The sequence below is a fragment of the Pongo abelii genome, chromosome 5, assembly GCF_028885655.2.
Source record: "Pongo abelii isolate AG06213 chromosome 5, NHGRI_mPonAbe1-v2.0_pri, whole genome shotgun sequence".
NCBI lineage: Eukaryota > Metazoa > Chordata > Mammalia > Primates > Hominidae > Pongo > Pongo abelii.
Genome location: NC_071990.2, coordinates 35,217,319 through 35,231,992, shown reverse-complemented (window position 1 = coordinate 35,231,992; position 14,674 = coordinate 35,217,319). Strand labels below are relative to the sequence as shown.

The 14,674-nt window shown below is 41.1% G+C and overlaps 1 protein-coding gene across 13 annotated transcripts in view; it reads right to left on the bottom strand.

Annotated features, from left to right (window-relative positions):
- Positions 1–14,674, bottom strand: part of ANKS1A (ankyrin repeat and sterile alpha motif domain containing 1A) — a 200,967-nt gene that overhangs the window by 121,973 nt on the left and 64,320 nt on the right. For 12 of the 13 annotated variants that reach the window (XM_024248716.3, XM_054558727.2, XM_054558728.2 and 9 more), the window contains exon 2: positions 980–1,060. The exons of the other annotated variant lie outside the window; for it this stretch is intronic. In XM_024248716.3, coding sequence (XP_024104484.2) covers positions 980–1,060 — 81 coding nt within the window. The remainder of the gene's footprint in view (positions 1–979; positions 1,061–14,674) is intronic. 13 annotated transcript variants of the gene reach the window in all.

Below are 14,674 nucleotides of genomic sequence, written 5' to 3'. Positions count from 1 at the left end.
CAACACCTGCCCCTTTGCTGAGCAACCTGAAAGGCAGTGCCCAATCACTTAAGCCTATGCCTTCTCTCTCAAATTCTCCCCAAAGCATGCCTCCTCCAGAGAACGTTCCACACAAATCCCACCCAGTTCCTAATAACTTCTCTATACTCAGGAGAATTACACAGGCCATTTAATGTATTTTTTTCCCCTTAAAAAGGGTTCTTGTGTACAGGGCTAATTTTATGAGGAAAGAATGGCAGGCAAGAAGAGAGAGTAAATAAATAACTATTGAAACAGAAGACAGCTTTCTCATGACCACTTAATCTATTTTCAGTTTATTGAGCAGTTAGTTACCTAACAGATTCCAGCCTCTTTATGTTCTGGCTGCCCCAAATTTGATCATCATACCTAGAACATTATGGAGCACTGGAACATTCCAGAGGGAAAAAGAACAAGTAGAAGAAAAGGTAAAACTTAACTCTTGGCTAAAGATTTTTTGGTGGGTAGGGTGGGGAAGGATGTTTAAATCATACATGAAAGAAAGACACAGAAATTCTGAATGAACTGAACTTAGGTTTGTTTTTCTCTGTTTCTCAGTGCCACCGCTTAGCAAACCTTTGTTTTTGTTTTTTAGAGATACGGTCGCTCTGTCACCCAGGCTGGAATGCAATGGCACAATCATAGCTCTCTGCAGCCTCAAACTCCTGAGCTTAAGCAATCCTCCTGCCTTAGCCTCCTGAGTAGCTAGGACTTCAGGCATGCTACCATGCCTGGTTAATTAAAAAGAAAATTTTTTTGTGGAGATGGAGGCTTGCTTTGTTGCCCAGGCTGCTCTCAAACTCAGCTTCATGTGATCCTCCTACCTCGGCCTCCCAAAGTGCTGGGATTACAGGCATGAGCCACTAAGCTCAGCCAGCAAACTTTTATAGGAAATGAAAAGGCAACATGAAGGCCTGGGTTCTGAAGGGTGAAGGCAGGGATGTAGTACATTGATACTTACTTATGGCCATTCAAAGCAGCATGGTGCAGGGGTGTGTAGCCAGTGCTGTCAACACAGTTCACATTTGGCCCTCTCCACATGCTATCAGGGAAAAAAAAAGAGAGAGAGACATAGATTTCACAGACTGAAGTCACAAACCAAAGTTAGAGATAGCTAGCTAATTAGTAAAGATTTCTGTGTGGTGTTCAACCAGACCAGTTACTTCCAAATGACTCCTGATAACATACAGCAGCTATACACTGCAGAGATGCATAGCACTGAGGGTACACTGCAATGGTTTGCTGAACAGAGTCAAGTGTCAAGACAACAGTGTCATCGCTTAAGAGTCTGTTCTTCTAGTACTCCCAGGATTGCAAAAACAGCTCATTGAAAGGTCATCAAAGACAGAATCAAACCTCTCTGCCAGTCACAGGTATTGACCACTCACTCCTGTGCTGGTGACCGAAGGTTTGAGAGAGACCTCAACACAGATCAGATAATCAAGACGAGCCAACGAGCAAGGATCAAGGTCAAAAAAGCACCAGGAGACGTGTCTTAAGATGCAAGAGACAATTTTGCCTTTCCTTTGTAAATATGTCTTATTAATTAAAAAAATAACAGAATCTATAATTGGAGTATCTTATCTGCCTTGAAATACCATAGGAGGGAAGTTGAAATGTTACCTTACTTAATCCTCAAAGCCTTTGTTCTTATTTCTGTTTCTGCATTGGCCTTACTGTATTGACCAGAACTTCTAAAATATATCAAATAATCCTAAAAGCCTTAGTTCTTATTTCTGTTTCTGCAAACCTTACTGCATTGGCTAGAGCCTCTAAAATAATATCAAGTAGCAGAGGGCAAACTTGTTTTGTTCCTGCTTCTAATGAGAATGCCTCCAATGGTTTGAGGTAGATACTCTGTAACTTGTAAAGGAAGTATCCTAGTTTTTTTCCCCAAAAAGTGTTATTAGAGATAGTTGGTTAAATATATTTTCTGCATCTATGGAGATAATAGTTTTTCACATTTAACAACCTAATATGTTATCAATAGGTTTCTTAATATTAAGCCATACTTGGAGTAAACTTAATTGGCCATTTCCATTATGACCTCATTGGTAAATTCTACTTGAGAGCATCTACTTGAGAGTAGATTATTTAGGGTCTATATTCATAATTGAGACTGATTTAAAGTTCTTGCTTTTTGTGCTCCTGTTACTGGATGGTATCAGTGTTAGGTTAAAGTCACAGGTCAGCTGAGCAGCTGTCTACTCATTTCCATATTGAAGGATCAATGACACAGGCCAGGTGTGGTGGCTCATGCTTATAATCCCAGCACTTTGGGAAGCTGAGGCGGGCAGATCAGTTGAGGCCAGAAGTTTGACACCAGCCTGCTCAACGTGGTGAAACCCTCTACTAAAAATACAAAAATTAGCTAGGTGTGGTGGTGTGCACCTATAATCCCAGCTACTCGGGAGGCTGAGGCAGAAGAATTGCTTGAATCCAGGAGTCAGAGGTTGCAGTGAGCCAAGATCATACCACTGCACTCCAGCCTGAGAGACAGAGAGAAACTCTATCTCAAAAAAAAAAAAAAAAAAAAAGACAATGACAGAGCACTAAAATTATAAAGAATCACCAGTAAAGCCATCTGAGCACAAAGCCTTTATGCTCAGTGTTGGAAACAATATTATTTATAAAATTTTGGCCAGGTACGGTGGCTCACACCTGTAATCCCAGCATTTTGGGAGGTCAAGGCGAGTGGATCACCTGAAGTCAGAAGTTTGAGACCAGCCTGACCAATATAGGGAAACCCGTCTCTAATTAAAAATACAAAAATTAGCCGGGCATGGTGGTGTGCACCTGTAGTCCTAGCTACTCGGGAGGCTGAGACAGGAGAATTGCTTGAACCTGGAATACGGAGGCTGCAGTGAGCCAAGATCATGCCACTGCACTCCAGCCTGGGCGACAGAGTGACACTCGATCTCAAAATAAATAAATAATAAAATAAAATAAAATTTTAGCAATAGGCATCAACAGACAAATTATTATAACTACAGTACAGACACAGAGTAGAATATCATATACCAGTTACATTGCTATGTAATAAGACAAAAAAAGATTATAATGTTAAGAAGAAAAAAGAAACAAAATTGTAAATACTATATAGTCATAGCTCAGAAAGGACGAAATTTATGAGGAGAGTAGATTAAGTGCCCAAGTTTACTCTACCTCCTGCCTAAAGTTCTCCGAAGTGACAGAAAAGATATCCCACCCTACACAGATAGAGAGCTATAGACAGATAAACAGATTCACACCAAGAAAATTTTAAAAGACACCATCAAGAAAGCAGCAATGTTGAGGAATTACTAAAAGGCAGAAAGCAGACAAGGTCAGATCTACAGAGACACAATCTAGAAGAATGCAAATTAAAACATTCATTGACAAAAATGAACATAATAGTATTATCAAGTGTTTCTAAATATTAGGAAAACAAGCACTCTTAAACACCACTGGTATGAGTTTAAACTGGTAAATTCCTTTGGGAAGACAATTTGGCACCATCGATCAAAACCAAAAATAGGATTCACTTTGAGCCAGCAATTCCATTTCCAGGCAATTACTCAACAGAAATACTTGTACATGTGCACAAAGACACATGCTGGTACAGGACTGCTTCATTGTAAGAGTTAAAAACTAAAAACTTAATGTCTATCCATAGGCAAGCAGTAAAATATTAGATATACTCCTAAAACACAATACTACGTAACCATCAACGACAACAGTAATAACAAAGGAAAGAAAACAAATTGGACCTTTAAGTCCTGACATGGAAAGATTTCCCAAGACATACCATGTTATAAGAAAGCGACAAAAGAAGTCATTGTATAATACATAGCGCTGTAAATGGATGGTGACTGGAAGAGCACTCACCAAATGCTGACTGCGCTCACCTCTGGGGAAGGAAATCTGTGTGTTAGGGAGCACTGCAGATGATGAAGAGAGACTTTCCTATTGCGCTCTGTATTCTACCACAGTTTAAAACACCTACAGTGAGAATCTATTCACATAGTGCTTTTATAATAATAATATTGTAAAAGAAAGGGGGAATCATCTATGCGCAAGGAAAAGAAGACAAAAAAAGTCAAAATGTTAATAAAACACAGTTGTATATGGGTGACAAGCCACTTTAATGAGCATGTAGATATTAGGTTTAGAATCGTAAGATAAATTTTAAGTAGGAAAAGTGGGATTCTGTACAGCAAAGGAAACCGCCAGCACAGTAAAAAGACCACTTATGGAATAGGAGGAAATATTTGCAAACCATACATCTGCTAAGAGGTTAATATCCAAAATATATAAAGAACTCAAAACAACTCAATAGCAAGAAAGCAAATAACCTGATTGAAACATTGGGCAAAAGATCTGAAGACATTTCTCAAAAGAAGACATACAAATGGCCAATAGGTATATGAAGAAATGCTCAACATCACTAGTCATTAGAGAAATGCAAATTAAAACAAAAATGATATATCACTTCACACCTATTAGAATGGCTATTACCAAAAAGACAAAAGGTAAGTGTTAGCAAGGATGTAGAGAAAAGAGCACCCTTGCACACCGTTGGTAAAAACAAAAATTAGTACAGCCATTTACAGAAAACAGTACGAAGTTCCTCAGAAAATTAAAAATAAAACTACCATACGAACCAGCAATTGTGCTACTGGGTATATCCAAAGGGAATAAAATCAGTACATGGAAGAAATATCCGCACTTTCATGCTCACTGCAGCATTACTCACAGTAGCTGAGATATGGAATCAACCTACCTGTCCATCAATGGACAAATGAATAAAGAAGATGTGGTATATATAAACAATGACATACTTTCCTTAGGAAAGGAAGGAAAATCCTGTCATTTGTAATAACATTTATCAACCTAGAGGACATTATGGTAATAAAATAAGCCAGGCACAAAAAGACAAATACTGTATAATTTCACTTACATATGGAATCTAAAAATGTTGATCTCACAGAAGCAGAGCGTAGAATGGTGGTTACCAGGAGCTGGAGGGGGTGATGTTGGGGAGATGTTGGTCAAAGGACAAAATTTCAGTCAGGAGGGATAAATTCAAGAGATTTACTGTACAATAAGGCAATTATACTTAATAACAATGTATTATAATCTTAAAAATCGCAGCCGGGTGTGGTGGCTCATGCCTGTAATCCTAGTACTTTGGGAGGCTGAGGCAGGCGGATCACCTGTGGTCAGGAGTTCGAGACCAGCCTGGCCAACAAGGTGAAACCCCGTCTCTACTAAAAATACAAAAATTAGCTGGGTGTGGTAGCGCATGCCTGTAATCCCAGCTACTTGGGAGGCTGAGGCAGGAGAACTGCTTGTACCTGGGAGGCAGAGGTTGCAGTGAGCCGAGTTTGTGCCATTGTGCTCCAGCCTGGGCAACAGAGCAAGACCCCATCTCAAAAGAAAAAAAAAAAGAAAGAAGGAAAGAAAGAAAAAAGCACTAAGAGAGCTGGTGTTTTTGTTTGTTTTGTTTTGTTTTGTTTTTGAGACAGAGTCTCGCTCTGTCGCCCAGGCTGGAGCGCAATGGTGGGATCTCGGCTCACTGCAACCTCTGCCTCCCAGGTTCAAACGATGCTCCTGCCTCAGCCTCCTGAGTAGCTGGGACTACAGGCGCATGCCACCATGCCTGGCTAATTTTTTTTGTATTTTTAGTAGAGATGGGGTTTCACCATGTTAGCCAGGATGGTCTTGATCTCCTGACCTAGTGATTCACCTGCCTTGGCCTCCCAAAGTGCTGGGATTACAGGCATGAGCCACTGCACCTGGCCAAGAGTTGGTTTTTAAGTGTTCTCACCATAAAAATATGTGAAGTAATACATACGTTAATTAGCTCAATTTAGCCACTCTATAATGTATAGCTATTTTAAAACATCATAATGTATACAACAAATATATAAAGTTTTTGTCAATTAAAAATAAATTTTTAAAAAGCAAGATACATGTATTTTGATATCTAGGCTATTTGTTCATTGCCAACTAAGGATGGTGAAGACAAGGTGAGGAGCCTGAGGGACATCGTGATACCCCATCCTCCACTAAGCCTGAACTTCTACAGCACTTTCTAAACAAGGAGCTAAATGCAATTAAATCTCTTTAACACATTTGTACAATGACCTCATTTTCCAAACCAAAAAGTGTAAGACTATGCCTGACAATGGATCAGGGTGATGGCAAGTGACATGGATCTGGAAAATCTGTGAGGTACCGTTGTCACACTTATTTTCAAATTGCCACACAAGAGAAAATAATCATCATTATAGCACAGGTGACACTAAGAATCTAGAAACAAATTATTTGCCCCAAATCACATACCAAATCAGTGGCAGATCAAAAACTCTCTTTGATGGAGCTCATGGCATTTGGCCAAACAAGGACTGTCTGATCTAACTGGAACGACAACATGAAGTGAATATGTAGTGGACATAATTCAGCAGCAAGATGACTAGAATAATTAAGAGGAGCTGAGAAAGAGGAAATACCAAGGCTGGTTAAAGCGGCTAAGAGTGCGGGCCTATCAGCTACCAATTTAGTTCTATTAGAACTCAACTATCTCAGCCCTTTCAGTTCGTGTCCCCAAGGAACCCTGAAACTAAGATTTAAACTGCCTTTGATCTTAACAAAAAGGCAGGATGAAGCAAGCCTTTCATCGTTTTCTAACTTTTGCCTCTATGACTGGTTTAAAGGTGATTAAGTTTGGACATCCTATGTCAGCACTAAAACTCCCTCAAAACAATTAGAAAAGAAAAGGAAAAAAGATAGTGACTTCACTGCAAAAAGCAGCTACGTTTCCAACCAGAGGCCTTTTTTCCTTCTTTTTCTCTACCTTCTCCTTCAAAAGCCCATCTAGAAGTTTTGGGGACGGGGGAACATATTAAACAAAATCTAAACGAAACTGGAGAACTATAATCTCCTTGTTTGGAATTTCAGCTTCAGACAGGATGGTAGTAACATCCCCCTCCACCCAAGTTTCTTCCTTTTTGGCAGCTCAAGAAAAGAGTTATTTACAATCTAGGTCTTCCTCCCTATCACAGCTGTCCTATTAGGTTTTCTAAAACTGTAAGCACCAAAGGGCTGCTCACCAACAAACAAAAGCAGCATATAATGCATCAAGAACCAGAGAAAACAACTTTAAACACAGCCTAGGAGATTCCTAAGCAAAGTTTAACCTGTAAAGATTGTGCAGAAATGCAATAGCTGCCCTTGACTTGCAGGACAAATGCTCAGACTGATCTTAATGGGTCCTGGAGCAGTCACAGCAAGCCTGTGTGATGAAGCTATGGAACCTAAGTTAGGAGCTTGGGATCTGCGGTTAGCCAATCTGACTTCAAAACTCGCCTCCGCCACTTGTCATTTTTTGACCTTGGACAATTCACTTGATTTTCCACACTACCGTCTCTGCATTTATAAAGTCTACTGTGATGGGCTCCCCAGGACTTTAATCATTCATGGAAACTTCTAGAAGCTTGAGCAAGTATAACAGTATTGAGAGGCCTAGCAGGTCAAAAAAGCTTACCTGCTTTCACATGATGCTGAAGCACAGCAAGCCTTGCCCTACGCGCCTCGGTGGCACCTATGTTTTGGGATGGCATCTAAAGCACTGTGGAGGGCATGGAAGAATATGACTGGTGAGGCCCTGTGGCTTTTGAATCCTCCCCAAAGGCCTCTCTCCATTCCTTCAAAAACTGACTGCATGTGTAGTAGACATGCCGGGCACTGTGCTGGATTTGGAGGTTTTGATGAATAGAAACAGCCCACTCTATTTGGTGAAGGTGCCAAATGAGGTCCTGTTTATGGAGCTACTCATGCATGTACTCTGCAGACACGTGAAGTGCGCCTTCTAGGGGCTGGAGATGCAGATGGAAAAAGACAAAAGTCTGCCCTCATGGAGCTTGATTTCTAGGGGGAGGGAGAGAGTGAGCACGAATAAGCAAACAAATAGATCCTATGATGCCTATGTGGTGATAAGGGCCAAAAGTGAGCAAAGGAAGCAGAGGCAGCAAAGGAAGGGGATAAAAAGGAAATGAGTGATATTTGAGATAAGGTCATCAGAAAAGACCTCTCTAAGAAGGTGACCTTTGAGAAGATATCTGAATAAAGTAAAGAGCTGTGAGGGGGTCTGAGGTAGACAGGCAGAGGAGCATCAAACACAGGAGCCCTGGGAAGGAGCCTGCCTGACCTGTGGCTGGAGAGGGGAGTAGCAGGGAGCTCCGCCCACAGAGATACCAGAGGACATTACAAAGGACATCGAGGTGAGTTCAGTTCCACAGGCATCCGCTGAGCACCTACTAGTGCTCACTGCCGGGGTAGAAAACGGAGGAGGACATAAAGTCCACACTTGAAGGAAAGGGGAGCACTTTCAAAACAAGGGGAGGCGCAGGCTCTAAAGTCTAAACTGAGGTGATCAGAAACTAAGCCTCTTAACAGAGAGTCAGGGTTCCTCCTACCTGATTTCAAAAATCCATCAACACTCATAGCTAAATTTACTTACCACTCTTCAGACCTAGCAAAACTCAAGTGAAAACTTGAGGTAAAATTGCTTAAAGTCTCTGTGAAATCAAATAAGAATCGCAAAAGCAAGACAAATGGGGTATTTATTCTGCCGAGCACAGAAAGTGGCCCAACTCAAATGTCCCCTGATCCTCAACATCTTTCCTGATTGCACTGGCTGATATTAATTTCACCCTTCTCAGATCTTCCAGATCATCCACTGCATCTTCACCACAATATTTATCCTATCTGATCCTGAGCTGCAGTGAATTATTTATCCTGCTCATTCATACCATATATTGTAAGTCCTTTAGGGAAATCCCTTATGTTTCCAAGAACAGAGCACTATGTAAGGGCCACCAGGGCACCCAGGGCCACCAGGGTGCAACTTCTAACATTCAGTTTTCAGCAATCTGCTCATTCCCTCTTGCCAGATCAGATTCTTGCCAACCCTGAACCAATATTACCCCAGTGTGACATGGTCTCTATGCAGTATAACAAACCTACTACCTTTATATCCATTAAGAATGGCAACAATCTCTTGATGGGACACACAAGAACACTGCATCTGAGATGTCTGTACATAAAACACAGAGACAGAAGAACCATAAGTTAGAACCAAAGTGCTCAGGCCCCTTTCATGTGCGTGAGGTCAGATTTCTGGACTGAATGATACCCTAAGTGGCCTTAGCTGGCATTAAACATGATTCATGTGGTAGCCCAGTTACTTTATTGCTTGCTTTACACAGACAAGTAATGGTATCTCAATGGGCCAGAAGAGTGTCCAATCCAGTTGAATCCAATCAATGTTGATGCCACAGCACTGGACAGTCCCCACCCTTGAGTTCGGTGAGGAAGTCAGACCAGTAAACAAATGACAATACTACACAGTGTGTGACATTCTGGGAAGGAAGTACCCAAACTGGCTTAAGGGAAATGGGAACAGGGAGGTTTTACAGAAGAGGAGATACTTAAGTTGAGCCTTAAAGTTTAGGAGGAAGCAGCCAGGCAGAAACGAACAGGCAACATCCAAATTCACTGTCCCCTGAGTAGTCTCAGCAAAGTGGGACACCTGCAAGTAACTACAAGTGGCTGGAACATACAAGTGGAAGGATGGTGAATGCAAGGTTGAACAGGCCGGCAGAGTCAAATCAGAAAGGGTCCTGTATGCCGCTGAAGAGATTCAAGCGGGGAATAATCAGATGGGTATTTTAGAAAAATCCTTCTGTTGACAGCTGGGAGGCAGGTACTCAGATGGTCCATTTGTTATTCACTATACTGTTGTGATGACCTGACATATTTCAGAATTTTTTTTCATCATTATGCTGAGCAGGTGTGTAAATGATACACTAAGAGAAGTGTGTGACTAGATCCAGGGAGCCCAGATGAAGTTAGTAATTCAGGCATGAAGTAAACACCTTCATGCAGTGTAAAGAGGACAGAGAAAAAAGGATAGATTCAATAGAAAAGACAGGATCTTGTCAAATGCAGGTTGGGGTGCACTGGCGGCTGTTTGAATCAGGCTACTCAGTGAGTAGTGAGAATTCTGGGGGAAAACCAAGGTTGCTTTGTTTTGTGACTGTGGTGATGTGAGGTAGGGGAGAAGAGAAGGGAGCGGGAGGGAGTTTTATTTTGAATTTGTTGAGGCTAAAATGAATTTTGACTCCCATATGTAGATGTCTGGTCAGTAGGTCAATATGAGGGTCTGGAACCCATAATCCTATGTTATATAAAGCCCATCCTTCTTTGTACCATGGTTACACACCAAATAACTTGAAATGACAATGTCTAAATATTTACATGCATTTGCATGCATGGTACCCATACCTGACTCTTACAGGCATACTATGAAGAAGGAAAACAGATACCGGTATTTCCATTTTACAGGTAAGAAAACTGAAGTTCAAATGGCTTGCTGATTGTCATATAGTTGATTACATGAGAACGGAAACAAAATTCCACATCTGACTCTAGTGCATGTTCCTTCCAGTTTCTCCAGTACCTTGACACTGAATGTTTAGAGAAAACAACGTGCATCTCTGTGGGTCTCCTCCTGCATTAGTTCTCAGGAGGTCAACGACTCAAAGCATCAAGTCAGATAAAGGCCTTCTGGATCACAGACCCTGTAAAGAGGGAGCAATAAACTTGAGGGGAAGAGAGGTCCTAGGCAGCTCTCCAACAATTCTTCATTAAATCATAAGGTCTAAACAGGAGTTTTGTCTCATCAGCCTTTTTCTGCCAAAAGCTTTCAATGTTTTCTTCTTTTGGTCGTTGCAAAGTGAGATTTATCTCTGAACCTCAGGAAGGGCTGGCAGTTTTCCAACACAAGGAAACACTCTCTCAAATCAGTTTAATTTAAAAAAGATTTCATCTTACTCAAATGAATTTGACAGATCCTTCCTAAAATGCTTTCTACATACTTAACAGTTGAGGGTAAAAGGAGAGATACAAGGAGTCTATGAAACCATCCCCACTGTCAGAGAAGCTTGTAATCTTCAAGGGAAGACAAAACACACAGACATCAAACAGTCAGACACAGAAGCCCCCCAACAGTGCCAAAAGAGTTCAGTTAACAAACTGAGCATGTACTTTTATTTCTGCTCCCTCCTGAACCCCATTAAAACCAGAGGAAAAACAAACAAAAAGGGCGAAAGGAACAGGAGAAGATAACTGAACATAAAATGTTGATCCTTTTTGAAAGATAAAAAGTAGGTAAGTTAGTAGAGCTGAGAAAGTGAATCTCTGCAGCCTGTGAAGGGGATGCCAATTCACACAGGCACCCTTGGGAAGGCTCAGGGATTAGAGGCACCAGGTGGCAGAGGAGGCGAGGGACAAGGAGGGGCTGAAAACCGGGACTTAATACAAATTCTATATAAAGAGGTGTTAGACCACCAGGTCTGCTGTCACATCCAGGACAGCCAGGGACTATTACTCCTCTACTTGCACAGGAGAGGGTTGATTTATTCTGTAAGAACCAGCTTGGATCTAGACGCAGGAATATCAGGAACAGTAGAAGGTAGGGGAAGGAACTGTACTGAAATCAGAGGCCCTGAATGAAAGTCTCTATCTTGAATGATGAGATCCCAGCACCCCCTAATCCACTTGGCTTCCAGAATGCTAGAATGGGAGTTCCACTCCCATCCCTACACAGGAAAGTTGAGGGATTCTTTCCTGGAGAAAATAAATGATACCACAGAAAAGTTCAACAGATGATGGCTTTCAGGGATTTCCCAATAAAACAGGGGGGGCTCCTGCCCCATAACCCTATATAATATTAATATAAAGCCCATCCTTGACAATCTCTTCCCACCTTTATACAGAACATCCAATCAGCTTTTTAGTGTCTCACGCTTTAATACAAGTGACAACCAAGGATTGCCAGACATTTGAGGAAAAGACTTTAACATGAAAAGACAGAGCACGCACACACACACACACACACACACACACACACACACACACACAACCAGAAAAAAATGACTCAAAGAAATGAGACAAGGAGCCAAATAAAACCTCAAAAATAAAAACCTATTATCACAGAAGAACAGGATCAAAAAACAAAAAAAGCAAACAACAAAAAACAAAAACCAGGATCAGTGAAAAGTTCTTGGAAATTATAAATAAAAATATAAATAATGATCCAGAAGATAAAATTGAATAAACCTCTCAGAAAGTAGAACCAAAGATAGAAGTTGGAAATAGGAAAGATAAAATTCGAGGACCAAGAGTTCCAGAGAAGAGAGAAAAAAAGATCATCAAAGAAATAATTTAAGAAATTTTCCTTGAACTTCCGCTTATGAGTCCATCCTGTGCTCAGTATAATGAATAAGAAATTTTTAAAAGTCACATTGTGAAATTTTATAATAAATGGGATAAAGAGAACACAGTTTGAGAGTAAAAAAACAGCTTGCATACAAAGAATTAAGCGCCACCAGAATTTTCAATAGCACCTCTGGAAGCCATAAGACAAAGGAGAAATGCTTTCAAAATTCTGAGGTGAAATGACTTCCAATCAGTCAAGTATAAAAAGAGAATGCATATTTTTAGACAAGCAGGGTCTCAAACTTTACATCCCACACACTCTTTTATCAGGAAATGACTGGAGGATATGCTCTACCAAACAAATGAGCAAACCGAGAAAGAGGAAGACGGGTATCCAGGAAACGGGGTGAAGGGAATCAGCTACACGGCAGGCCTAGAGACCATATCTGGAGAATGCTGGGAATCCAGGGGGGCATCTGCAGGAGGAAACGAAACTAACATGATCAACTGATGTATCTGCCTAGGATGTAAAAAAAGAATATTTAAAAATTATAGTTGTGATTTGGGAAGTAAGAGTAAGCTGGACACAGAAAACTCAGAAAACGGCCGGGCGTGGTGGCTCACGCCTGTAATCCCAGCACTTTGGGAGGCTGAGGTGGGCGGGTCACCTGAGGTCAGGAGTTCGAGACCAGCCTGGCCAACATGGAGAAACCCCATCTCTACTAAAAATACAAAAATTAGCTGGGTGTGGTGGTGGGCACCTATAATCCCAGCTACTTGGGGGGCTGAGGCAGGCGAATCGCTTGAACCTGGGAGGTGGAGGTTGCAGTGAGCCAAGATCACGCCACTGCACTCCAGCCTGGGTGACAGAGCCAGACTCTGTCTCAGAAAAAAAAGAAAAGAAAAGAAAAAAGAAAACTCAGAAAAATAAACAGGAAGAAAATTAATTAATTGTACAAGAAAAAATAGAATTATAGTATAAGTGGCTCAGCAGGTAAATAATACTAATAGAATAACATAAACATAAGCATTTAATACTGATGTAACTAAAAGCTGTGATATACTTGAAGGATGAAGGGGGAAGCAGCGGATAGAGAGTGTAAGAAGGCTAACAGTGACTAATAGAGGATGTTCAAAATTTTAAAATAAAGAAATAACAGCATAAGCCTAACAATCAGAAATATGGAGGAAACACCAGAAGAAGAAAGCACTAAGAACTGGAAATGGCTGCTTTCCCAGGAAGGGAATCAGGTGTGCACAAACGGCCTTCCAGTGGGACTGATGCAGAAAGGATGCTGATGCTACGTGACAGGTGGGCAGGCCCTTGTCAACTATGAAATCTATAATTCTGGGAACCTTGTGGTTTTGTGTTTAAGCATGTTCTGCAAAGCAGTGACTTTGAAAAGTTTACTCCCTCTTAAGAGAGACACAAGCAAGAAAGGTGACACTCCATTTTAATTGCACATGTGACACAAGTCACACGAGAAACTTGGAAGGATGGCCTTCTTGTTCCACAAAGCCAGCAAGGAGTTCCTTCTTCTACCCTGCCAAGGACAATTATCTTCAGGATAAACACAGCAGTTATATCCAATGTTGCTCTTCTCACTATTCTGTTCTAAGCCCTTCTGTTTCTTGTCTGCAATTTGAATGCACACACACAATACCACACACACACACACACACACACACACACACAAATCCATAGGTTTCCCAAGAGCAATGACGAATTCTTTGAAACCTCCTTGTACATTTGCTCTAAGGATTATTATTTTAAGTTATTGCTATACTGGGCAAGTGAGACACCGGCTCCCTCTCAATCCCCACAACAGAAAGGTGGATAATGAACAGCACGTGAATGAGTACAGTGTGAAATTGTCATTCCAATATGAACACGGACAGGACAGCCTGAGAAACACACCGTCACAAAGTGGACAACACTACAAGAGTTCTCTGCTGTAATTAGGATGTATTCATGAGGATTAACATATACATTATATTTTTACAAGCCTTATATCTCCAGTGCCTTCACTATTATTTGGGGGGCCTTTATCTTATTTAATTCAACTCACTTTATTAGTGGCTTCTTAACACTTGAGCATTGATTGTTTCTGTTGCACAACTGTAAAGAAGGCACAGCACTGCTGAAACTCTATGAAAATGGCCTCCAGAGTCCACAATTCTGATTCTAAGGGTGAGTCATTCAGCGTATTTACTCAATGAGCAAAACAATCTTTACAGTGCATGCTCCATGACAACAGGCACTGTGCCTGTCTTGTGCCCCCCTTCCCAAGTAGCAAGCACACAGTAAGTACCTGGCACTATGGGGAAAGGGAAAAAGAAGAGGAAAGGTTGCTGTGCTATTCTAAACATCTTACAATGAATAAATAAGACC